General features: G+C 41.0%; 1 protein-coding gene across 4 annotated transcripts in view; it reads left to right on the forward strand.

The window, feature by feature from the left end:
* LOC109929883 (ubiquitin-conjugating enzyme E2 W) overlaps positions 1-27,149 on the forward strand; it is a 53,981-nt gene that overhangs the window by 6,477 nt on the left and 20,355 nt on the right. For 2 of the 4 annotated variants that reach the window (XM_048595785.1, XM_048595786.1), the window contains exons 3-4: positions 16,669-16,771; positions 26,748-26,903. In XM_048595785.1, coding sequence (XP_048451742.1) covers positions 16,669-16,771; positions 26,748-26,903 — 259 coding nt within the window. Of the gene's footprint in view, positions 1-16,668; positions 16,772-26,747; positions 26,914-27,149 lie in introns of all 4 variants that reach the window. The other 2 variants (XR_007261920.1, XM_048595787.1) reach the window with 2 other exon arrangements.

Consider the following 27,149-nt stretch of genomic DNA (forward strand, 5'->3'; position numbering starts at 1 on the left):
CTTGGTGTTTTCACTTTTAAATTATTGACCCTTGTTATTGACTATTATTGTTATTCGACTAAGGGGAACACCCTATTCACCGTGTCTATGCCCCTCATAATAATGTACACCTCTATCAGCATGTCCCCACACGCCCCCCACCCTACCCATCGCTGCCCCCAAAACCTTCTATGCTCCAAAGAAATCAACATAAGGTTATTCCAGTCTCTCTCTGTTGCTGAGATGCTCCATCGCAGTTAACATCCTGGTGAATCTCTTTTGCAGCCCCTCCAGTGCAATCATTTGCTTTCTATGGTATTAATGACCAGAAGTGCGCACACTACTTTGGCTGTAGCCTAACTCAGCTCTAACAGGACCTCCTTGTTCTTATGATATGTGCCCGGACTGATGAAGGCAAGTGTCCTCTATGCCGCCTTAACTACCCTATTAACCTGTCCTGCCACCATCAGGAACAAGAACAGAAATTGCTGGAAAATCTAAGATCTGGTACCATCAGTGGAGAGAAAGCAGAGTTAATGTTTCAGATTCAGTGACCCTTCTTCAGAATCCTGCCACCATCAGGGATCTGTGGACAAGCACCCCAAATTTCTCTCTGTTCCTCTGAGCTTCCATGTGTCTTGCCTTTATTGAATGTTGCTTGGTCTTGTTCCTTCTTCCATAGTGCTTCACCTGACATTTATCTGCCTGTCTGCCACTGATCTGCCCATCAGACCAATCTGTTTATATCCTCAGTAACCTAACCCCTTCGTCCTCAGTGTCAACTGTCTGGCCAATCTTTGTCATCTAAGATTTTAGAATAGATTTGTAGCTCGGGTTGTGGATGTTGTAGTTGGTTGGTTGGCTCGTCGAGCTGGTTCATTGTTCTGCAGACGTTTCATTACCCTGCTAAGTAACATCATCAGTGCAGCCTCCGATGAAATGCTAACACAACTGTTATTTAAACTCTGGCGTCCATTGAGCTGGATTACCTCACTTCCAGGTTTTCCTTTGCAAAGGAGTCCGCTATCTCCAGACTAGTAGCTGAAGCGGTGATGCAGAGACTTGAAAGTATGGCCCTTCCACTAATCCAACCAAAACTATGGATACACTACATGGACACCTTCATCATTATTAAATAGACCAAACCAGAGGAGAGACACGAACTAATAAACCACACCCTCACTGGGATCAAATTCAACAGAGAAGAGGGGAAGAACAAACAGCTCCCATTCCAGGACGCAGGACAAATGGGGAATTTCTAACAAAGGTACACAGGAAAGTCACACACACTGACCAAGTACTGAATTTCAACAGCGACCACCCTAACACACACAAATGAACTTGCGAGAGAACGTTATTTAAATGGGCAACAACACATAGCAGCAGCACAGAGCTACGCCAAGAAGAAAAAGAGTACCTTTTCCAAGTATTCAAAGACGATGGATACCCAAAAAACTGGGTCAGAAGATGCCTATTGCACGCATGACAGCAGGAAGATACTACACGCCCCCACACACTCACCACACTATCTTCCATCAGGAGCACATCTGAACCGACTACAAGACTCCCACGACCACCGGGCATCAGAGTAGCACACAAACCCACATCAACCCTACGCCGACTGCTCACCTGGTCCAAAGACCCAATACCCACTATAGACAGGACCAATGTCACATACAAGATTCCCTGCAAAGACTGCGACAAACACTACATTGGACAAACAAGAAGGAAATTAGCCACAAGGGTACATGAACATCAATTGGCAACAAAAAGATATGACCAATACTCACTCATCTCCATCTATGTGGATAAGGAGAACGACCAATTCGATTTGGACAACACCAGGATCCTGGAACAGGCAAAGCAGAGACAAGCACGGAAATTCCTAGAAGCCTGGTACTCCACTAAGAAAACCATCAATAAATACATAGAGCTAGACCCCATATACACTCCATTATGAAGGAAAACCGGAAGTTAGGTAATCCAGCTCAACAGACACCAGAGTTTAAATAACAGGTGGGAAGACACAACAGCGCTTCATTGGAGGCTGCACTGATGATGTTACCCGGCAGGGCAGTGAAACGTCTGCAGAACAACGAACCAGCTCAGCGAGCCAATCAGCCACAAAATCTTTGTCATCCACAAATATACTAGTCATCTGGACACCACCACCACCCCCCGCAATATTCTCATCTACATTATTTATGAATATCATAAACGATAGACACCCAGCACTAATCCTTGTGATACAGTATTGCACACCAGACTCTATCCACACAAACATCCTTCTATCATTCTATCTCCTGTCATTAAGCCAATTTTTGATCCAGTTTGCAACGTTCCCCTGGATTGTGTGAGCTTTTACCTCCTTTATCAGTTTCCCATGTTGAATTTTGTCAAAGACTGCTGAAATCCGTACAAACGACATCAACTGTCGTAGCATCAACCACACACTAGACTGCGTCATCTCAAAATTCCACCAGATTTTTTTGGGCATGACCTCCCTCTGACAAAGGCATGCTGATTATAAATAGTGGGAGGGTGTACTTCAGAATGTGTTCGAAGAGCTTCAGGACAGAGGAGATAACTGGGGAGGGGGGGTGGTTGCTTACTTCTTTCTTCTATATCTGGGAGACCAAACACAGACTTGGGGGCGGCGGGGGCCAGTTTGCGGAGCGTCTGCGCTCTGCATGCACCAATCAACCCAACGTTCCGGTTGCCATCGACTTCGACACCCCTCATGACATGTCCACCCTGGCCTCCTTCACGGTCAGAGTGAGGCCAAACATAAACTGTGGAGGAACCCCTCATATTTCACCTTGGGAACTTACAGCCCACTGGCCTGAATATTGACTTAACCAGCTGCAAAATCTCCCACCCCTCCTCCCCCCACCCCACTCATCCATCTCTCCTTGCCCCCTCCCCCACTCGTCCATCTTCTGACACGCATCGGCTCCACGCTTCCCACTGACCAACCACAATAACCCCTACTTGCATCACCAGCTTCAAAATCTCTCCACCCTCAACATTTTCATCTTCCAACTCACCTATCTGCTCCACCCTTCCCACTCACCAACTACCTGCATCCACCTACCTCCATCTCACCTACCTTCCCTCCAGCCTCCTCTCTCCCCCCCCACCGCCGCCCCCCCCCCCCCCCCCCCCCCCCCCCCCTCCCCCCCCCCCCCCCCCCCCCCTCCCCCCCCCCCCCCCCCCCCCAACCTTCCGCCCACCATTTATTTCTGGGCTCCCTCCCCGGTCCTGATAAAGGAGTTCAGCCCAAAACATTGACTTTCCTGCTCCTGTAATGCTGTCTGACCTGTTGTGCTTATCCAGCCTCTCACCTATAGACAACGGCTTCCAGCATCTGCAGTCCTTACTGTCTCTGTGCTGATTATCCCCAATCAAACCTTGCCTCTTTAAATTGAAATTTATTTTCTGCAATAGTTTTTCTACTGGCTTATAGTTCCCTAGTTTATCTCTACCACCCTTCTTGCAAATTGGTTCCACTTTATCCTCATACCCAAAGTATGTCCTCTTGTCCTCTAGCGCCTTCCCTGTGGTCAGAGACAATTTTAAAAACTTGGTTCAGGGCCCCTGTAATTTTCTACCTCGTCTTCCACAGTGGCTGATGGTACAACTGATCCGGACCTGGGGATTTGACCACTTTAAATCCACCAAAACCTCCAATATCAATAATTTAAGAATTTATTTAACAGTTTAACTCTTGAAATGCAGAAGCAAGATCCAAAAGAAAGGATTCATCTTGACCTGCCAATCTGCTCCTGTGTGCTAATCAGTTTTCTCCCCAGTTTCCTCTGACACATTTGGGTCATGTGTACTTTGAATTCTAAACAGCGGAGCACCCTTAACTGGGGTAGAGAATTTGAGATTCATAATCCTTTGACTGAAGAAGTTTCTCCTTATTTCAAACATAAATGATTAACTGTTGTTCCTGAGCCTGTGTGTGGAGAAATGAGCTTTGTCTGTCAAACTCCTTCAGAACTCTTTAATAGATTTCAGCATTTTACCCACTGCTGATATCAGCCTAATTGGTCTGCAGCTCCCTGCTTTCTGTCTCTCCCTCATTTGTTGACTAGCAATATTAAATCTGCTGATCTCCTCTCTGCCATAATCATCCAAAATATTTGGAAAACAGATTGGTTACAAAGTGTCAACAGTGGCTCAGATGGTAGCATTTCTGCCCCTGATTTTGCCTCCTGATTTCAGGACTTGCGTACAAAAGTTAAATCCAACACAGCATTCCTGTACAGTGGAACAACTTTGTTTCATTATCATTTCCTTTTGCTTTGTGCCATCGTCCCTTTTGTCATTTAATCTGTATTGCTTTTGTTTCCTTTTGTATTTAAAACCTGTTACAGCTTTCACATTTTCCAGTTCTGAAAGATTAAATTTGGAACAATAGGCAAGATATCAACTCATTGAAGACTCATTCACGCCTTCAAACTTCCAACAGTCCTGAGCTGAATCAGCAACACACAGAACAGTACAGCACAGTACAGGCACTTTGGGACTGCAGTAGTTCAAGAAAACAGGTCACCACCACCTTCTTGAGAGGGATCGCAATAAATGCTGGCCTAGCTAACAATGCCCACATTCCCATGAATTATTTAAATAAAACCTGCTGTGGATAGGTTTTGAGATGGGGGGTGGGGGGTGGATGTTGTGGGGTTTGTCAGGATGTGAGAGAACAGGGTAGGGTGGTAAGGATGTTCGGGGAAAATGGAGGAAATTGAAAGAGACAAGATAGGATCTATAAATTAGAACTATAATGAATAATAATAAGAATAAATTAGAAAAATTAGAATTAGTTTTATCATCACATACACGAAATCACCAGCACCATCTGAGGTACAAAATCTTTATTTCTTTATTTTTCTAATTTATACTTGAGGTTAAAGTTCAGTATTATGATCTTTCTAAAGTCCGTGCTGGGCTTCCTCGAGGCTGGAATAAATTAAAACGTTGTAGTTGGTTTGAATTCAGTTCGGATTGCTCGGATACAAATCCCTGCTAGTTATAAACCTACGTAAAACATTTTTTAAAAAAATTAAGTTAATTTTTAAACTGTAAATGATTAATGCAAATCTTTGTCGTAAAGCTCTGAAAATGGAGGATAAATATAGTTTAGACCAACACCCTTCTCCACCTGGCCGACCTTGTCCTCACTCTGAACAACTTCTCTTTTAACTCCTCTAACTTTCTTTAGGTCAAAGGGGTGGCCACGTGTACTGGACTGGGTCTGAGTTATGCTTGTCAATTTGTGGGGTATGTGGAACATTCCTTGATTCAGCCCTATTCCATCCCCTACTCACAACTGTTTCTCTGGTATATTGATGATATCATTGGTGCTGCTTCCCTGTCTTGTCTGGAATTGGAAGAGTTTATCAATTTAACTTCCAATTTCCACCCAGCTCTCGCCTTCACCTGGTCCATCTCTGACTCCTCCCTTCCCTTCCTCAACATTTCTGTTTCCATTTGAGGGATAGGTTGTACACCGATATTGACTACAAACCCATTGACTCTCACAGTTACCTTTACCATACATCCTAACACCTTGCTTCCTGTAAAGACTCTATTCCATTCTCAGTTCCAGTCTCCGTCGCATTTGTTCTAATGATGCCCGCTTCAACAAGGGGCCTCCTGAAATGTTCACCAACTTCCTCAGCTGAGGATTCCCCAGCATCATAGTTGACAAGGCCCTCAGCCGGGTCCGACCCATCTCCTGCATTTTGACCCTCATCCCTGTCTCTTCCCTCCCACAACAGTGATTGTCCTCACCTACCATCCTAGCAGCATCCACATCCAGAGAATCAGTAGCCGCCGTTTCCACCACCTCCAGTGGGATGCCATCACCAGACACACATTCCCCCCTCCTCCCTTCTCAACTTTCCGCAAGGACTGTTCCTTCCGGGACACCCTGGTCCACTCCTCCTTTACTCCTAACAGCCCCCCACAGCCCAATGGCAAGTTCCCTTGCAGGTGCAATACCTGCCTATTTACTTTCTCCCTCCTTAGTATCCAAGGTCCCAAATACACCTTCCAGGTGAAGCAGCACTTTACCTGCACTTCACTCAATCTAATCTACTGCATTTGCTACTCACAATCTGGTCTCCTGTATATTTGGAAACAAAGCGTAGACTGGGTGACCGCTTCACAGAACACCCTTGTTCTGTCCACGAAAAAGACCCTGGGCATCCAATTGCCTGCCACTTCAACTCGTTCCCTGACCACCATCTCTGTCTCCAACTTGCTGCAGTGCTCAAGCTGGAAGAACAGCGCCTCGTTTTCCTGTTGCGAACTCTACAACCTTCTGGACGCAATATCGAGTTCAACAATTTTAGGGCTTGAGGCACTTTCTCTCCTGTCCTTACACACCAAGCCTAGTTATCACATAGTCTGCTATTACACACAATACATTGTTAGTCACAAATAGTCCCCATTAGCAGCTGAGATAACAAGGTGTAGAGCTGGATGAACACAGCAGGCCAAGCAGCATCAGAGGAGCAGGAAGGCTGACGTTTCAGGCCTAGACCCTTCTTCAGAAATGGGGGAGGGGAAGGGGGTTCTGAAATAAATAGGGAGAGAGGGGGAGGCGGATAGAAGATGGATAAAGGAGAAGATAGGTGGAGAGGAGACAGACAGGTCAAAGAGGCGGGGATGGAGCCAGTAAAGGTGAGTGTAGGTGGGGAGTTAGGGAGGAGATAGGTCAGTCCAGGGAGGATGGACAGGTCAAGGGGGCGGGATGAGGTTAGTAGGTAGGAGATGGGGGTGGGGCTTGAGGTGGGAGGAGGAATAGGTGGGAGGAAGGACAGGCTAGGGAGGCGGGGATGAGCTGGGCTGGTTTTGGGATGCGGTAGGGGGAGGGGAGATTTTGAAGCTTGTGAAGTCCACATTGATACCATTGGGCTACAGGGTTCCCAAGCGGAATATAAGTTGCTATTCCTGCAACCTTAGCAGCTATTCATTCTCCTTAGCTGACTGTTATCCACTGCTTTGACCAACTGTCCTTGTCTCTCTTTGGGCTCCATCTGTACCTGCAATTTATTCCTTACCCCCTCCCCCCACCCTAACTTCTGCATTTAAACCAAACTTTTCCTAGCTACCATAAGTTCTGAAGAAGTTCTGATTTCTGTCCAGAGATACTGCCAGATCTGCTGACTTTTTCCAGCAATTTCTGTTTTTGTTTCTGATTTCTGGTTCTTTTAGATTTTTAATATAATTTTAATATTTGTTTATCTAAAAGGCTATGAAAACTATGTTCTGAATGAATAACATTCAAAGGGTTTCATTTTTATTTTCTGCACCTAGCCTAGCACAAATAATAATCTCTGGTTCATAATTGTTCTTAAAAAAAAAAAAAGTGGGAAACTTGCTCTGAGTTATAGCAAGTTGCTAAAAGCAATGGCACGTTATCGTAGATGAGAAAGAAATGCATTACATGGTGTCTTTCAGACTACTTGACTTCCCAAAGCGCCTTCCAGTCAAGTACTTGAAGTGCAGTTACTTGTAACGTAGAAACACAGCAAACAACTCAAGTACTGCAAATTCCCACCAACAAAATTTGATAATGACCAGATAATCTTTGTAATGTTGATTGAGGAATAAATATCGGACAAAATTCCCCTGCTCTCGTTTAAAATAGTGCTGTGGGATCTTTAACCTTGAGAAAGCAGACAGGGCCTCAGTTTAGTTCTTATCTGAAAGACCGCACTTCTGACTGAGGAAACAAATGATGCTATAAAGAGAAGTTGTAAATGGCATTAACAGAATCATCGACAACTGTGGTTTTGGAGTATGGAGACAAAAGTTCTGATTTGAAATTTCTGAACTGTTATGAGTCAGAAAGACTGTGAAGTGTTTACTTAATAAATGACATTCTTTCTTAAGTTTGCATTAGCCTACCTTGGAATGATATTTGATACCACAGTCAGTATGGAAATAAGGTACTTAGTTAAAATGACAAGTAACAGAAGACTCAAGTGCTCACAAACTGGATGTTTTCCCAAAAATGAGTACTTAATCCAGGTGTGGGTCCACAACCCCCTGGGGGATTGCCAGTCAAAACTTTTGCACCAAGGCTTCATGGGGGAAGTGATGCTCTAATGGTATTATCACTGGACTGTTAATCCAGAGACCCAGGTAATGTCCTGGGGACCTGGGTTCAAATTCCGCCACAGCAGATGGTGGAATTTGAATTCAATAATTAAAAAAAATCTGGAATTAAGAATCTATTGATGACCATGAATCCATTGCTGATTGTCAGAAAAACCCATCTGGTTTGCTAATGTCCTTGATGAAAGGAAACTGCCATCCTTACATGGTCTAGCTTAGATGTGACTCCAGACCCAGAGCAATGTGGTTGACTCTTAACTACCCTCCGGGCAATTAGGAATGGGCAATAAATGCTGGGCCTAGACAGTGACACCGTCATCACATGGATAAATTCTTATCCCCACCCTCAGTTGTCTGGGTCCAAGCTCTAGAATTCACTCCTAATGTCTCTCCAGCTCTCTATCCCACTTTCCTTCTTTAAGGCCCTTCCTCAAAACTTCTTTGAAAAACTTCTGGTTCTAATATATTTTTGTGGCTCAGTAATATTTTGTTTTATAATGCTCCTGTGTGACATGGGACTTTGGGGATTTTATTACTTAAAGGCATTTATGTAAGTATACGTAGTTGCTAGTAATTCTTCATTGGCAGTTTCCCCAATTCACCTTCCTTATGTTTGACTTGTGCTTTGCCTACCTCTCAGATGTGTATTCTAATGCTTTAAGAATATTAACTGACTAATTGTTTATGTTCATGATGCTCACATTCAGTGGCCTTGATACTACGATATTAATATAGAATATTTTGTATACACTGCATATATAAAGTTGTTCACTACTTCAAATGGTTTGGTGCAATAGTTATTCTGTGGATTATTTAACTATTACAGACATAAACCAAAATGGTAAGACAAATACAGACTAAAAAAATTAAGTTCCAAACTGTATATGCTGGAACAAATGCCCAAAACAATTTTAATCAAAAGTTTTTAAAAGTTATTTTGTAGTATCGGATGTGAGTTTACTCATCAAGTTTTCTGTTGTATATTTAACTGCTGTATGTTTCTTAACCTCCAAACCTTGGTCTGTGTATTTTATAATTACCTTGCCCAGAGATGTTACTCCACGTCTCTGGTGCAGATAGTGCTTAACCTGGACCTGCTGGGTCAGAGCTGGGGACACTACCACTGTGCCACAAGAGCCGTCTCAAAACTCATCAGGCTAGGCTTGACTCCTCTTCCTTTAATAATTGGAAAAATCTCTCATCCAAATGTGTGGCTTGCAAATTTTCCCAATATCCATCAGTAGGTAATTGAGTTGAATGAAAGGCTGCAGGATGTGAGTTTATCCCTTTTCCAGAATGCTAAAGTAAGCTAGAGGTTCCACATTAAAATCATTATTTCTTGTCAGTGTAATTTTTAAAGCACTAATACCTGCTGTTTTGGGGTCACATTACATTTAAACACGTTGGTTCCCAGCAAAATCTGTTGGTCTCTTCACTATTGGAAAATAAATTAAAATAGAATGTGTTCTATTCAAGAATTTGGTATTTCCATGATTTCAAAAGATGACCGTTATTGCTATTTCATTGAGACTTAATTTAAAATGATTTTGCTGGATCCCAGTGTTCTTCTACCCAAGGCTATCATTGCCTCTGTGCTAAAGTCCACAATTCCGCATTGCAGTGTAGCCAGAGACCGTTGTTCAGATTAACTAAACCCCATCATCGTCAGTTGTGAATAATACATAATACGTAGATGTGTAGGATACATATCTATGGATATTTGTCCATCTGGTATACTTTGTATGTCACCATGCAGTGAATTCTCAACTAGATGGTAAAGGAAAGAAGTATTTACCTGAAAAGAAGTATATTTTTAATCTTCCAGTACGCTCCAAGTAGCTTGTCATTACCAAATAAATGGGAGTTCACACTGTAAAATAACTGAATCAGGGTGTGCAGATGTTTCCAGTTCCACAATATTCCAAGCCTCCTTAACACAGCCTTAATAAAAATCTTGTATCCTCTGAAATCCCAGAAAACTGGAAAATAGTTAATGTTGCTCCTTTATTCAAGAAGGGCAGCAAGCATAATCCAGGAAATTAAAGACTGGTAAACCATGCATCAGTGGTAGGGAAATTATTGAGAATTTTCTTAGGGGCAGGATTTCCTTGCATTTGGAGAAGAATGGACTTATTGGAATAGTCAGCCTGGCTTTGTTCAGGGTAGTCTTGTCTGAAATTTGATTGAGTTTTTTCAGGAAGGGGCAAAGATGATTGAGAGTGGATCACTGCATGTAATCTACATGGACTTTAACTAAAGCATTTGACAAGTCCTTCATGGTACTCTGGTCCAGGAAATTAAGTCATTTGGGATCCATTGTGAGTTGGTAAGTTAGAAGATAGAGGGTAATAATGGAGAGATTTTTTTTGACTGAAGATCTCTGACCATTGGAGTTCCACAAGGATCATTGTTTGGATCACTGTTACTTGTCATATATCTACATAAATCAATAATTTTGATGAAAATGTAGGTTGTCTGATTAATAAGTTTGCAGATGACATGAAAATTGAGGATAGAAAGGAAGGTTGTCATGGATACAATTGGATATCGATCACTTGGAAAGTCTGGCGGGAGAAATGGCAGATGGGCTTTAATCTGGACAAATGTGAAGTGAAGCATTTTGGGAGGTCAAATGCAAGAGGAAAGAAAACATTAGATAGTAGGACACTCGGAAGCATTGATATAAAGAGGGATTTTGGGATACCAGTCCATAGCTCCCCGAAAGTGGCAACAGCAAGTAGATGAAGAAGACATATGGCATGAGATAACAAGGTGTAGAGCTGGATGAACGAAGCAGGAAAGCTGACGTTTCTGGTCTATTTTTTATTTTGGACTCTGCAGTGTACACTGTGTTGTCTGCCACAGTTCAGTTCTGTGGCCATTGTAATTTGATGCAAGTTTGTCTTGAAGGTACTGTGAACAATATTGAAACTTTCAGATGATGCAAAACTTGGAAGTGTCTTGGCTTTACAGGAGATAACTCTGGACATCAGTTGGACATAGCCTGGGAATGGGTGGTCACGTGGCAGATAAAATTTTGTGTGGAAGTCTATGAGGTGATACATTATGTGAAGAACGAGTTGGAAAATGATACAAATTGAGTGGTATGATTTTAAATGGAGTACAAGAGCAGAAATTTGCTTGATCATAAACTTTAAACTTGGCCGTACAGTTAATCTTAGGCTTTGTACTTCTGTTTATAGAATACCAAATTCAATAAGTTTTTCTATATCATTGTAAGTAGTTGGACTATTGTGTCTGATTCTGCATACCTCCCTTATAGCAAGGGCTTGACGACTTTGGTTAGTGTTTCGAACGTAAGCCTGGGTATCCTGGAGAGTCTCTGTTGTCCCTTAGAAAAAAAAGAGGCTGAGGAAATTGGTTTATTTAAAATTATAAAGTATTTTGAGTAAAAAAAACGCAACTGTTTCCAATGGCTGGCTGGTTGATAACCAGAAGGGAAACATATCAGGGATTGACGAAAGAATCAGAGCCAGTAGGATTTTTAAAAAAACATTTTAAACATAGTTAATATTGGCATGCACTGCCTGATAAGGTAGTGATGCAAATTCAGTTGTAGTCTTCAAAACAGAATTAGCTAAACTCTGAAAGAGAAGAAGTTGTAGGAATGTGGGGTAAGCGTTGGGGGAAGGGACAATTCTTCAAAAGAACCAACAGGCTTGATTATTCAAATAGTTACTGCGGTTCATTTCATTTCTGTTTCTGTAATTATAATTGCTTGGAAAATAAACGAGAGTTTAGCATGATTGTAGTGGTTTTGAAAATATTTCCTGCCTTGTAAAATAGCCTGGAAAGTGTGGCAGACAGCTGATTATAGCAGGGTTTGCATGCAAGCAGCCATGCTTTTAATTTGTTAGCAAAGCTGATTTGTGAAATTATTTGAATGTAAAATGTTAACAAACAGTCTGAATTATAGCCATCAAGTATCCTTTCAGCTACTGCAAATCGATGTTTTGAATTTCTGAGCCATGTAGATGAGCGAGGTTCTAAGTTTAGCTTGCTCTACTAGCAGATTTCAGCTGGAAATGTAAAAATGCTACCATTAATGACTTCTGTTAAAGGGAGTATATATGCACAGCATAAAGCAGGATTAGGCTAGATTGTGATGGCTGTTGCAGTTTAATGCATGTTTAATGGCATTAAGACTCGATGTTGGCATTGTACCTTGCTCCGAGTGGGGATATAGGAACCAAGCACGAGATTGTAATCTGAATACTGCAGGACTGAATGTTTTAAATCTGCTGAGGCAGAACGTGAGTGAACTGTTAGTTCTGAGAAATCCTCTGATCAAGAGGCCTGTGAGCCCTGTACAGTGTGAGTTGTTTAGTTATGCAGGGATTGCAGACTGAATCAATGGAATGAAAATTGAATTGCTCAGTTGGACCTGGTTCTTGCAAATCAGGTGGAAAATAGAAACAGTGTTCATTGAATTATATGGTTCAGGATGATAGTGGAGGATGAAATGCAACGATCTAGAGCAAGAAAAATCAGTTGGCAGAGAGCAGGCTTCAATGGGGCAGGATTGACTGGAACCAGAGGTTAGCAGGCAAAGGAGTGACTGAACAATAGGTTACCTTCACAGAAGAGATGGTTCGGCCACCATCTAAGTATGTTCCTTCCAATGGGAAAGGTAGCACAGGCAAATTTAGAGCTCCCTGAGGTAGAAATTGAGGTTAAGAAGAAAAAGTATGCTTGTGATAAATCTCCGGTAGAAAATAAAGTTGCGATCAATGGGAATATCAAAGATTCAGAGGGGAAGTGAAAAAACAAGTTAGAGAAACGAAGAGGAATTGTGAGAAAAGACTAACAGCCAACATAAAGAAGGCCCCAAAATCATCTATGGCTGTATGAATAGTAAAAAGGTGGTAAAAAGAGGAATGGGGCCAATTAGAGAATAAAAAGGGGATTTACACCTGCAGGTAGGGGGTTAGGACTGAGGTGTTAAATGAATACTTTGTGTCTCTCTTTGTTAAAGAGAGAGGTGCTACCCAGGCCATGGTAACAGAGGATGGGACTCGGTCAATAGAAATTCATAATCGATAGTACAGACTTGTTGGATAAACTGTTGATATTTAAATTTGACAAGGCACTAGGACCGAATGAGATGTGTCCAAGGCTTTTGAAGCAAGCGAGAGTAGATATTGCAGCGGTACTAGCCACAATCTTTCAATCTTCACTAGGCTTCAGACACTGGAAAAGTACATTGCAGCCTTCTTTAAGACAAATCATAAGGATAAGCCCAGCAATTATAGACCATTCAGTTTAGGTTCAGTGATGGGGAAATTTCTAGACACGATTAGTCAGGGTAGAATTATTAGTTGCATGAAAAGTGTAGGTTGGTTCGGAAGAGACAGTATGGATTTCTGAAGGGGAATTCACGTTGATCTAACTTGCTGGAGTTTTCTTTGAAGAGGTAACAGGCTCAGTGAGGGCTGTAGTGTTATTGTGGTGACCATGGACTTTGAGAAAGTGTCTGATAAAGTGCCACATGGCATACTTGAGGAAAGTTATAGGTTATGGAATAAAAGAGTCAGTAACAACATGGATACAAATTGGCTAAGTGATAAGAAACAGAGTAATGGTCAATGGCTATTTTTTGGGCTGCAGAATGGTTTGCAGTGGAGTTCCCCAAGGGTTGGTATTGGGACTCTTGCTTTACCTGATATATGTTAATGATCTAGGTTTTCATGTGCAGAGGGCAGCTTCAAAGTTTGCAGATGGCACAGAACTTGGAAGAATTACAAACTGTGAAGAGGACAGTGTAGAACTCCAGAAGAACAGAAACAATTTGGTGGAGGGGCAGATTGGTGGCAGATGTGTTTCAGGACAGATAAGTGGCATTTTGGTAGGAAGAACATTGAAAGACAACATAATATTTTCTTATGAAATGTTGAGTAGGTTGGACTTGTACTTATTAAAGTTTAGAAGGATGGGAAGTGACCTTACAGAAACATACAATGTTTGAGTAATGAAACAAAGAACAGTGGATGCTGGAGATTTGAAACAAAAACAGAACATGCTGGAGAAACTTCGCAGGTCTGGCAGCATTGATGGGAAGAAAACAAAGTTAACTTTGGAGTCTGGTCACTCTTCTTCAGAACTACTGTGTTTTTTCCCCATCAATGCTGCCAGACCTGCTGAATTTCTCCAGCAAGTTCTGTTTTTGTTTCGGATTCTAACAGGGATTGACCGGGTAATTGCAGTTGAGGTTCTTTCTGCTTGTGGGAGAGTCTGGGACCAGAAGGCATAATCTCGCAATGAAGGGTCACCTATTGAAGACAGAAATGAGGGGGCATTTCTTCTTAGGGTAGTGAAGTGGGGAGGGAGGTTCGGTAGTGGTGGTGCTGGTGCAGGAGCAGAGGGACCTGGGTTTAAGATAACAAAGATAATAAATTTCACAGAATTTCTGAAGAAGGGTCCCGACCCAAAACGTCAGCTTTCCTGTTCTTCTTATGCTACCTGGCCTGCTGTGTTCCTCCAGCTCCACACTGTGTTACCTATGACTCCTGTATGTATTTAAATTGACTTGCAAAAGAAGCAAGGATGAAGTGAGGAAAAACCTTCTCACTCTGAGTAATTAGGGTAAGGAATCCAATACCTGGAAGTACGGTGGAGGCAGGTTCAAAGGAAACATTCAAGAGGACATTGAATGATTACTTGGATAAAGATAATGTGCAAAGTTGGGGGTAAAGCAGGAGTTTGACACCAAGTAGTAATGCTCATTTAATGAAGCAGAGCAAGTATAATGGACTGAATGGACTCCTGCACAGTAACACTTCTGTGATTCTGTGAATGGGTTTGACAACATGTAGACCATTTCACCAGATTGATGTTCATTCGTAATATAAATTACCTCCTGTATTTAGTTGAGTTATAAAGAAGAGGGTCATATTGTTATCCTCAGTTGTTATACTGTAAAGATAGTTGTAGTAGAAGTGCATTTTTAAACGTAAGGTATTCGGACGGCTTATTGCAGTGACCAACATTATTATAGCTAAGAGCATGACTGAAGGCTGCCTTGAAATTTGATAAATATGTTATTCAGCATGAAACTCAGAGTCTTTGTACCTTGCAGTCTGTCTGGTAAGTGCTGAAATTTACCATGTGTAATCTTTCAGTGATTAGCTTTTTTAAAAGGGAGCTTTTGCACACTGAAATAAGATGGCCACAGAAAGAGGAGCCTCTTGATGGCAGATTAGAACAATTGACCTTCATCGTTGCATTTGACAAACTATAAAATGTTGTTGATAGCTTACCAGTTATTAACGGGGTCTGAAGGAATAGGCTGGGTTACTGGTCCCCAGGTTCTTTCACATCGGCACAGAGGGACCCTGTAAACCACCTTTATACTTTACTGTTATGATATTTCACTAATGTATTTTAAAAAATCAACAGTTTTTATCTTTTATTTAACAATACATTTTTTTAAGAGACATAACTGTAAACTGAAGACCTTACCTTTTATTTTAAAGACTAGAAATGTTCACCAACCAGTTTCTTAACCTGCACTCATGCCACGCTGTTGTTTGTGACATCACTGCACTGATGGTCTCACTGCAGCACTGTGTCCCCATTCATGGCTTTACACCTTCTCCTACCTCTCACTGTGGAGAGTTTACTTCTTGCAGTAAACTTTAGTTAAAGCACCACTGTCCCCCTTGCACCAATTTCCCACTTAAACCAAATTTCCAGCACTTCTGTCACTCAGTCTTCATCACACATCTGTCACTGGAAACATGGTGGCGTCCATTGTTAAGGAAGAAATAGGACCTTTAGAAAAGCTTATCACAGTCAACAAGTCCCTAAGATTTTGTGAAAAGGAAACAATGTTTGACAAATTTTCTTGAGTTCTACAGAGATATAACAGATTTGATAAAGGGGAGCAGGTAGATATAGTGTATTTGGATTTTCAGAAAGTACTCAGTAAGGCACTGCATAAAGGCTAAAGCAGAAGATTGGATCTCATGGTATTGGAGGTAGTATGTTAGCATAGTTTGAGGATTGCTTTACGTGCAGAAGAAAGTGTCAGGTCTTTTTCCAGGTTGGAAAGAGGTAACTACTAGAGTGCCCCAAGGATCTGTCCCGTGGCATCAATTATTTTTATTTGCCTAAATGAGTTGGAGAAGGGGCAGAGTGTAGTGTATCCAGATTTGCTGACAGCACAAAAATAGGGGGGAGGCCATGGTTGTGATTAATGCATAAGGAATCCACAAGGGGATCTAGATCTTTTGAATGAGTGAGCAAAAGCTTGGCAGATGGAGTTTAGTGTAGTGTGTGATCATGCATTTGATTAGGAAGAATCAAAAGTTCTTCTCCATTCTCACCAGCCTGTGCGATAGTGATAAAGTTGAAAATCTGTGTGTGCCTTTAAATATATATGAAATTAAGTGTTAAACATATGGGTGATTGAATACAAAGTTCACTGTTTTCCTCAACAGAAAAGTAGTCAGGTGCAAATGTTGCTCTGTTGACATAGCTATGTGAATAATTGCATTCTTGTGCTGACAACATAATTTATTTTATATTTTGCAGATGGATTGTAGACATGGAAGGAGCACCAGGCACATTATATGAAGGAGAGAAATTTCAGCTTCTGTTCAAATTCAGTGGTCGTTACCCTTTTGATTCACCTCAGGTGAGTACACAGAATCTTATGGCTGTAATAGTTATTTCTGTAAGTGAATGTTTACTTTTTAAAAAATGGTAAAACTAGTATAAAATAATGTACAAATTCAAAATAAGATCCATGTGGAAACCCACATAATCTCATGTTTTATCGTCTGTGTGCTACAGTTTGGCCCAATATATTCCTAATCACATTAAGGTTTTGCTTAGGGTGGACATAATGGCTGTGCTTAGGGAGGATATTCCATGGAGATCATCCAGTGAATCTACAAATCTACTGCAAAACCTTAGATCATCCAGTGAAGTTATATGTGTGGAACTTGAAAATAAGAAAGGAATGGTCACCTTTTTGGGATTGTATTACTGGTTCCCCAATGGGCAGCAGGAAATTGAGAAGCAAATATGCAAGGAGATCTCAGATATCTGTAAGAAAAATACGGTTGTAATAGTGGGGATTTCAACTTTCCAAGCATAGACTGGGGCTGTCACAGTGTTAAGGGCTTGGATGGGGAAGAATTCAATAAGTATGTTCAAGAAAACCTTCTTATTCTATATGTGGATGTACCTGCTAGAGAAGGAGCAATACATGAATTTCTGTTGTGAAACAAGACAGGGCAATTGACTGAGGTATCCGTGGGGGAGCACTTTGGAGCAAGTGATTATAATTCTATTAATTTTAAAATAGTTATGGAAAAGGATAGAACTGACCAAAATGTTAAAGTTCTAAATTGGAGTAAGGCCAATTTTGATGTATTAGTTGGGACCTTGAAAAAGTTGATTGGGAAGGCTATTAGCAGGTAAAGGAATGGTTGGGAAATGCAAGGCCTTTAAGAATGGGATAACGAGTTCAGAGACAGTCTGTTGCTGTTAGTGTGAAGGGCAAGGTTGGTTGGTGTAGGACTGCTGGATGATGAGACAAATTGAGGCTCTGGTCAAGAAAAAGGAGGAGGCATAGATCAGGTCTAGACAGCTGGCATCAAGGTAATCCCTAGAAGTGTATAAGGGCATTAGGAGTATACTTAAGAGGGAAATGGAGTGCAAAAAGGGGACATAGTTAAGGAGAATCCAACGAGATTCTATAAATACATTAAGGGCAAAAGCATAACTGGGGACAGAATAGGGCCCCTTAAAGATCAACATGGCCGTCTATGTGTGGAACCACAGGAGCTGAACAAGGTACTAAACAAATGTTTGTGCCAGTATTTATGGTGGTGAAGGACATGGAAGCTAGGGAACTTGAGGAAATAAAAAACTATGTCTTGAAAAGAGTTACATTACAGACGGGGAGGTTCTGGAGGTCTTCAAAAACACATAAAGGTGGATAAATCCCTGGGACCTGATCAGGTGTTTCCCAGAACTTTGTGGAAGTTAGGGAAGGGATTGCTAGACCCGTTGCTGAAATATTTGTATCATCGATAGCCACAAGTGAGGTGCTGGAAGACTGGAGGTTTACTTATGTGGTGCCTTTTTAAGAAAGGAAAAGCCAAGGAACTGTAGACCAGTGAGCCTTGCTTCAGTGGTGGGTAAGTTGTTGGAGGAAACTCTGAGGGACAGGATTAACATACATCTGGAAAGGCAAGGACCAATTAGGGATAGTCAGTAATGCTTTCTGTGTGAGAAATCATACCTCACTAACTTCATTGAGTTTTTTTTTTGTAGAGGTAACAAAGAAGATTGAAGGCAGAGCAGTAGACATTGTTTATATGGACTTCAGCCAAGCATTCAGCAAGGTTCCGCATGGCATTCTGGTCAGTAAGGTTAGGTTGCATAGGATCCAGCGGAGCTAGCCAATTGGATACAAAATTGGCTTGAAAGTAGGAGACAGAGGGTGGTGATGGAGGGTTTTGAGTGGTGTGCTACAAGGATCAGTACTGGGTCCACTGTTGTTCGTCATTTATGTAAATGATTTGGATGTGAATATAGGAGGTATAGTTCGTAAGTTTGCAGATGAAACCAAAATTGGTGGTGCGGTGGACGGTGAAGAGAGTTACCTCTGAGTACAATGGGGCTTTGATCAGATTGGCTGTTGGGCCGAGGAGTGGCAGATAGAGTTTAATTTAGATAAAATGTGTGGTGTCGTATTTTGGTAAGGCACAGCAGGGCAGGACTTGTACAGTTAATGGTAGGGCCCTGGAAGGTGTTGCCAAACAAAAAGACCTGGGGATGCAGGTCCATAGTTCCTTGAAAGTGGTGTCACAGGTAGCCAGGGTGGTGAAGTTTGATAAGTTTCCTTCATTGGTATTAAACAAATGAGTTGGGATGTCATTTTGTGGCTGTCCAGGACATTGGTGAGGCCGCTTTTGGGATACTGCGTACATACTTCTATGAGAAGGATATTGCTGAATTTGAGAGGGTGCAGATAAGATTTACAAAGATGTTGCTGGGACTGGAGAGTTTGAACTAAAGTGAGACGCTCAATAGGCTTTGATTTTGTCCCTGGAGCGATGGAGGCTGAGGGGTGACCTTACAGAAGTGTATAAAATCAGGAGCGGCATGGATAGGGTGAATAGCCAAGGTTCTTTTCCTAGTATGGGGGAGTCCAAACCTAGACACATAGGTTTAAGGTGAGAGGGAAAGATTTAAAAAGCGGCTGAGGGGCAACTTTTTCATACGGCGGGTGGTGCATATATAGAACAAGCTGCCAGAGGAAGTGGTGGAGGCGGGTACAGTTACAACATTTAGAAGGCACCTGGATGGGTATATGAATAGGAATGGTTTAGAGGGATATGGACCAAATGCTGGCAAAAGGGACTAGGTCAGATTGGGACATCTGGTCGGCGCAGATGAGTTGGCTAAAGGGTCTGTAACCGTGCTGTATGACTCTTAAGTTCAGTTGAAAGCACGAGCTAATGAAAATAACTTTGAGTCATAGAGGTCTACAGCATAGAAAAAGGCTCTTTGGCAAATCAAGTCTGCACTGCTCAAAAACAACCATCTAACTATTCTAATCCCATTTTATAGCTGTTGCCCCTAACCTTGTATGCCTTGGCATTGCAGATGTATATCTAAATACTTAAATGTTACAAGGATTTGTTTCTTACAGGCAGTGAGTTCCAGATTGCCACCACATTCTTCAAGCTATCCATTCAGTTTATCAAGCAATATATGCATCCTTGAACAATGAATCTCTGTCTAGCTAGCTGGCCTACTGAATTAAACACTTCTCATATTTACCATTCTGAATATTAATACTGGCTGATCAATATTGAATACTTAGGATACGGAGCAACATGATAGAAATAGTAGTGGTCCCTACTCAACAGGGTTGACAACAGACTGGAGACTGCAGGGTTTCTGAACAACCTTATTTCTGGTCAAGGAACCATTGGTCTCTGAAATTTGAATTGGACTAGTGAAATGGAATACATCTTGTCTTCTGGACACAATAAGTTGAAGTTACAGTTGCTTGCTCAAATGATTAGTTTTGAATGAATTCTAAAAATCAGACTCACTTAATTGACCTAATGTAAAATAGTTGGTCAGATCAGTTCACAGTGGTTCTCATTTGCAGCACTAAAGTAAAGTTAATGACATATCTGAAAAGAGTATTTCTTCGTAAGTGATTAGGCTGTTAGCATAATTTATTATTTCAAATTCACTATATGTATACTTGTGTATATAATGCATATAGTGTTGACCTTCTCATCAAGCAAGAAGTCTATTCAGGATCACAAATTTTTGTTAAGGGTCTTCAATTGATGTGATCAGGCTGATTCTTGAATTTCAGGTCTTTGGGCACTTATTTACTTAATTTTTGATGAAGTGTTAAATATAATCTAAATGGAAAAGTGTTCCAACTCAGTCACGACCAAAGACCAGATTTGTTGCATCAGCTCAACCTTCTATAAACTGCGGCAGCAGTTGTTTGACAGCAAAGATCTGCACAAGTCCTAATGTGGAGACCATTGTCATCACCTGTGTTTTAGTTATACCTGGACTATGTATCAATGACGCACAAGAGTTCTAGAAATATTTGACTAATAATGCCTTGACTGCATTTTCCAGGCTCAGTGGAATAACCACCAAAGATGTTGTCCTTCTTGAAGTCAAGCTATACAAGCATTCAGGTGAAACTCCTGCAGAATCAATTATGATGGACTGGACACTATCCAGTTGACTGAAAAGCATCTCCCTGGCCAGGTCTTGTTTTCTCAAATCTCAAATGGCCAGCTATCCAAGGAAAGATGCTGAAAATAGTAGAAAGACGCTGCCATGCTTCAAGTAGAACTTGAAAGTTCACATTAAAGAGTTGGGGGAGCTTGTACCACTTGTTCAAAATGCAAAGTTGCTAATACCATGACACATGTTATATTTTTGCTGATGGTGGTACTTGGAACAATGGAGATTAGGTTGTTTGTTCACAGCTCTTTCTAAATCACAAAATACCCTGTGTAAGTTTGTGTACTTTGGCACATTAGTTATGGCATATGCATGTGTTACAGATAATTAACTTAATACTGAAAACCATTGCAATATACATTGCAAAGTCGGAGAATTTAATGGATAAAACATCTCCTGTTCAAATCTTTGAGTTAGAGTATATTTTCTCAGATCTGCCCCAACTTAAAATAATTAAAAGCACTTTCTGATGGCATTCTAACAGGATGATGAGTTTAGTTCTGTAGCACACAACAGGTCATCTTCTGCCTAGTACCTTAAGCCTTCAGGACTCAACATTGAGTTTAACAATTTCAGAATATGAGCACCCTCCTCTATGTTCATTATCCTTCTCTCACCCTAGGAGTGGTTTTAGATAGATTGCTGCCAGTCCAGCCAATTCATTTTCAACCACTTGCATTTCTCATTAGCACCCTACTGAGCATTTATCTTTCTGTCAGCTTATCATCAGTTATTTGTTTGTCCATTTCTTTTTGTACACGCTGCCTGGGCTCCATGTATTTTCTTCACACCCTTTCTCCTTCCCTGCCACCGTCCCCCCCCCCCCCCAAAAAAAGACCCTGTCATCAGCATAAATAGCCTCCCATTTCCCAGGTGTTTTCAGTTTTGACAAAGGGTCACTGGAAACAAAGTTAACTCTGTATTTCTCTCTACAAATTGTACTAGACCTGCTGAGTTTCTCCAGCTCTCTTTTTGTTTCAGATTTCCAGCATCTGCATTTCTTTGCTTTTATTATAATGCTGTTCTCTGTATGTTTTTGTAGCAGCTTGCAAGAACGGAGTACAAAAAATGTGCATAATATATTTTGCAATGGAATTTCAAACTTCCTTAAGTTGGCAAATTGTGCCATTGAGTGAAGAATAGCTATTGCAATATCTTTGTTTAAGACTGGAAAAATAGATGAATTTAATGACTGTAGACAAGTTGAGTAAACATTAGAAATCTTTTAGAATGAATGCTCACAGGTAAAGTTTAAAATGCTTGACTATATCAATGGAAACAATCATGGATCTTCTAAAAGCAAGTCTTTGATGAATTAACAACATTTTGGCTTGTGGGAACAAATTTTCAAAACATAAAAATGGGGTTTAACAAGAACTAAAGAAGGCAGTAAAGGACCTGAGGAAGATAGGTTGGTAGAACATCTGCAAGCAGCAGCTTTAACTTTATGTATTACACTGTGAAATAATGGCCTGTATTTTCAACTGGCTACATTGGTTTTTTCTGAAGTGCCAACTAAAGTTGAATATTGAAACCCTGTGAAATCCCAGAAGTAGCAAATTCTGAGGGGATTGACTGAGAATTCTAAGATTCTGTTGGCAATTCCGCCAGTGTTAGAATGCCCTAAATGTATCCATTCAAATCTGAATTCGGAGGTTTCTGGTATAGTTAATAGTTGCCCAGGAAGAGTTGGACAATTAAGTACCTGGTCTAAGTCCTGGGTAACTGTTAAATTGAACCAAACGTGCACATATACCCAATTACAGCAACCCCAGATCCCTAGAAGCCTAACTCCGAAATATTCGCCCCTCCCCCAACCTAAGTATTGTCAAAGTATTGACAAATTAGTTGACTTTTCCTTGGTCACCTATTGTTGCAAGTGTCATCCCATTTGTGCCAGTAAAGATTGGGAAAAGACTGCCAAATGAGTAAGTGAAGGACAGAGATTTTGGAACAGGGCATGTACATTTGATTTGATCTGATTTATTGTCACGTGTACCTCAGTACAGTGAAAAGCTTTGTTTGCGAGCAGTACAGGCAAATCATAGTAAGCAAGAATGTATAAATCATAGGGTGATCAGAGTGAGACATACAGATTACACTGCACAGGACGTGCGCAAAGCAAGACCAACATTATTTGAAGAAGCTGTTCTTGAACCTGTTGGTGCGTGTGTTCAAACTTCTGTATCTTCTGCCTGACAGAAAAGATTGTAGGAGAGTATTACCGATGTGAAATGGGTCTTTAATGTTGGTCAGCCTTTCCGCAGCAATGAGAGGTGTAAGTAGAGTCTATGGATGGAAGGTTGAACTCCGTGATGGTCTGGACTGTGCACACAACCTTCTGTAGTTTCCTCTGGTCCCAGGCAGAGCAGTTGTTATACAGGCCATTGTGCACCTGAATAGTATGCTTTCTATGGTGCATCTGGAAAAATTGGTGTGGGTCCCTCTGGACATGCCAAATTTCCTAAGCCATTTGAGGAAGAAGAGGTGTTGTTGTGCCTTTTTGACCATCACATCTACCTGGGAAGTCCAGGATAGTTTGTCAGTTATCGTCACTCCTAGGAACTTGATGCTCTCAACCTCCACTCCGTTGATGTAGATAGGGGTTCTCCTCTTTTCTTTCTGAAGTCAATGATCAGTTCTTTTGTTTTGCCAACATTGAGAGAGAGGTTGTAGATGGCGTTTATTCGGAATTTGGCTACGCCATCGTGGGTGTACAGGGAGTACAGTAGGGGACCGAGAACGCATCCTAGGGGGGGTCTCCAGTGTTGATTGTTATCGGGAAGGAGGTGCAGTCTATGGGTTAGGAGCCTGAGGATCCAGTTGCAGAGGGCAGAGCTGAGACCTAGATCTTGAAATTTTGAGATTAGTCTGGAGGGGATAATGGTGTTGAGGCGGAGCTGTAGTCAACAAGCAAGCCTTATTGTCCATATATTCCAGGGATGAGTGTAGGTCTGGGAAATGGCGTCTGCTGTGGACTGTTACATCGGTAGGCAAATTGCAGGGGATAGAGGCAGGCTGGGAGGGTAGAGTTGATGAGAGCCATGACCAAGCCTCTCGAAGCTCTTCGTGAATATGGAGGCCAGAACCACTGGACAGTAGTCGTTAAGGCACATTGCATGTGCTTTCTTAGGTACTGGGATGATAGTGGTCTTCTTGAAGCCAGCGGGGACTTCAGCTTGTAGGAGGGAGAGGTTGAAGATGTCAGTGAATACCTCTGCCAGCTGGTTCGCACAGGATCTAAGTGCATGGCTGGAGACTCCGTACGGGCCTGTCCCTTTCCTTGGGTTGACTCTCGGGAAAACTGATCAGCGGTGACGAAGGGAACAGGTGCATCTGGGGCTGTCAGGGCCGGTGTTACTGCGCCACTTGCATTCTGTTTGAACCGAGCACAGAAAGCATTGAACGCATCAGATAGGCATGTGTCTTTGGCCACTATGTGGCTGTGCTTCATTTTGTATCCCGTCATGTTGCTTAGGCCTTGCCACAGGCAGCGGCTGTCCGGTTGGTTGGTTTGGGCCTCTAACTTGGTCCTGTACTACCTCTTGGCATCTCTGGGTTTGCAGAGGTCATGTCTGGATTTTCTGTATAGGTCCGGGTTGTCCAACTTGAATGAGGCATGCCTGCTCTTCAGTAGGCAGTGATTTCCCAGTTCATTAAGGTTTCTGGTTGGGAGCACCCGGATGGACTACCTGGTGGGGGAGAGGGACTAATTACGATGGGAGAGTGTGGGCACATGTTTAAGGGGGAGAAGGCTTTCATTGAGTCTCCTGCCAAGAGAAAATGTGTACAGCATGGCTGAAACCTGCATGAATACATTTTAAGTACTTTAAGACATTTTTGACTTATTTTAATGAATGTTGAGTTATAATATGTGCAGTTTAAATTATGTACTCAATGTTACTGTGCTACTGTTGGTTATTTTTATTGGTGTTTCATTTTTTAAAAGTATTTAATCATTCAGTGTGGGTATTTGTGGCAAGGCCAGTGTTTGTCTCCTTGTACTTAAGTGGCCTTGAGGAGGGGGTTGACAAGTTAAAATGAGGTCACATTGAAAAATAGTTTGTGAAATGAGACTTGAGCTGCTTGTTTTGCTTCACATCTGCATAAGTTAGAAGGATCATGTTCTGGCACTCGTATGGATTTCATCCTGAGTTACATTGCATTGAATGCTGTAATTGCTGAGGTCACTTTGATTTGATACCAACATATTTTTCTACTGTCTTGTCCATAATAGAACTTGAAGGGCAAAGTAACGTTTTTGTGCACTTAAAGTCTAATAATTTCACCCATATTGAAGCATGTGCATTTCACTGCAGATCATTTAAAATGCCTTAACACTTGATTCTTCATCCCAAAAAGCACTTTCAGACCTTTTTGTCTTTGGCTACTATTTTTCAGACCTATTTGGCCTGGGATACTTGTACCTCAGGTGATACAGTCTCGATGCCTTTAGCACAAATTCTACCAGTTCAGAAACATTGTGATTCAAACAATGCTGTGAAGAAATTAATTGCTTTGTAATGTCATTGGCTGCAGTACTTGCATTGATGTCTTCAGAAAAATATTGACACATTTAGTGATTATTATTTTCTTTAAGGAAAGGTGGAGTAATTTGAACAAAAGATCATCTTTACTGACGGTATTTGCTTTTCCATTTACAAATAAGTGAACTTTTCTTTTTCTTCTTGCAAGAAAGCTGCCTTTAGGCATTGCTGCTGTAAAAACAGAATTGTTTTGACTCAAAATTAACTGCTTAGAGTTTCTTTTGGTTCTAGGCTATTTTCTGAAATGCATGATTGTGTGATCATCCACTTCTTTCTTTACAAATATTATCGTACAATTTAGATAGTCAGGGTTCTAAAAAAGTTCTTTAAAACCCTGTGGATTTTGGTCTGATGATATATCGTTTTGCTAGAAATAGCTAAACATGGGGGTTTAAACACATGTATGTATAAAATTGTGTCTGTGTGTGTATTTGGTAGAGATAACAGGAACTGAATGAAGAAACATGTAGTTTTTAATTGTGGCATTGATCAAAGGCAAGTAATATGTTAACATTTGTATAAACTTTAGGACTGTAACTAATTCTCTACATAGAGATAAAATATTCAACGTATCTTGTAACACATGTTTGATTTCCTTTTATACTAGTGAATGAAGCATAATTCTCATTAAATCAGAAGAAACATATTGTTCTGGGATCATTATTCTTAACTGTTGTTGAGCCCTATCCTAGTAAATCCAATTATATTTTGAACTGTTGTCATTATCTAAGCATTACTGTTTTCACGTTGGTTCACTTTGGCTTATTTAACCTATTTAACATAAGTCAGCCTATTGCTACTTGAGCCGTTGTAAAGGTTGTACTGCACAAAGTACTGATTTATGATAAGTCAGCATAAGGTTGAGATCGTTATCCCCATTATGACAATGCAGTCATACAATCTGTGAAGTTAAATAACAGCAAAGAATGAAACAAAGTCGGTGTGCTTTGTAGATTTTCCTTGTATGCACCTTTTTTTCTGTCCGTGGTTCAAAAATTAAGCAAAGATTGCTGGAAAACAAATTTATCAATAGCTGCAACACTGACAAGCTGTAGATTCTGTTAATACTAACTTTATAATTTGGTGACCAAGTGTTCTTTTGTTCAAAGTTATTACAATGTTTTATTCAACTTACGGCTGAATTGCAGTGTAACTTGCGTCAATAAATTTATAATATGTTTATAGACTGAGTAATAAAACTGAAACTATGGAAATGTGACAATTTTGTTATTGCAAAAATAGATAATTTCAGGCAGTAAAGTTGTAGACAAAAATATTACTTAATATTGTACAATACTGAAAATGTTCCCCTTTTTTTAGGTTATTTTCACTGGTGATAATATTCCAGTTCATCCTCACGTTTACAGCAATGGACATATTTGCCTCTCCATTTTGACAGAAGACTGGTCTCCAGCTCTCTCTGTGCAATCAGTCTGTCTTAGCATCATCAGCATGCTTTCCAGTTGCAAAGAAAAGGTAATCCAAGGTTAGAGTCAAAGCTATAATTTATCAAGCAAGCAATTTTTGCCTCAAGAGTCTGTTTTTTTTAAACTGGGAGAGAGAAAGAAAGAGGAGAAGTTGTCTATAATTGAGGTATCTGTTTGCGATTATGATGTTTACTAAAAAAATAAAATCCACTGTGAAAATATGCTACATATTGACATGATTCTCATGGATAGTATTTTTTTTAGATTGTTGTTCTCGTCAGGAGAAGGAGGTCAG

The sequence above is a fragment of the Rhincodon typus genome, chromosome 4 (assembly GCF_021869965.1).
Source record: "Rhincodon typus isolate 14 chromosome 4, sRhiTyp1.1, whole genome shotgun sequence".
Taxonomy (NCBI): Eukaryota; Metazoa; Chordata; class Chondrichthyes; order Orectolobiformes; family Rhincodontidae; genus Rhincodon; species Rhincodon typus.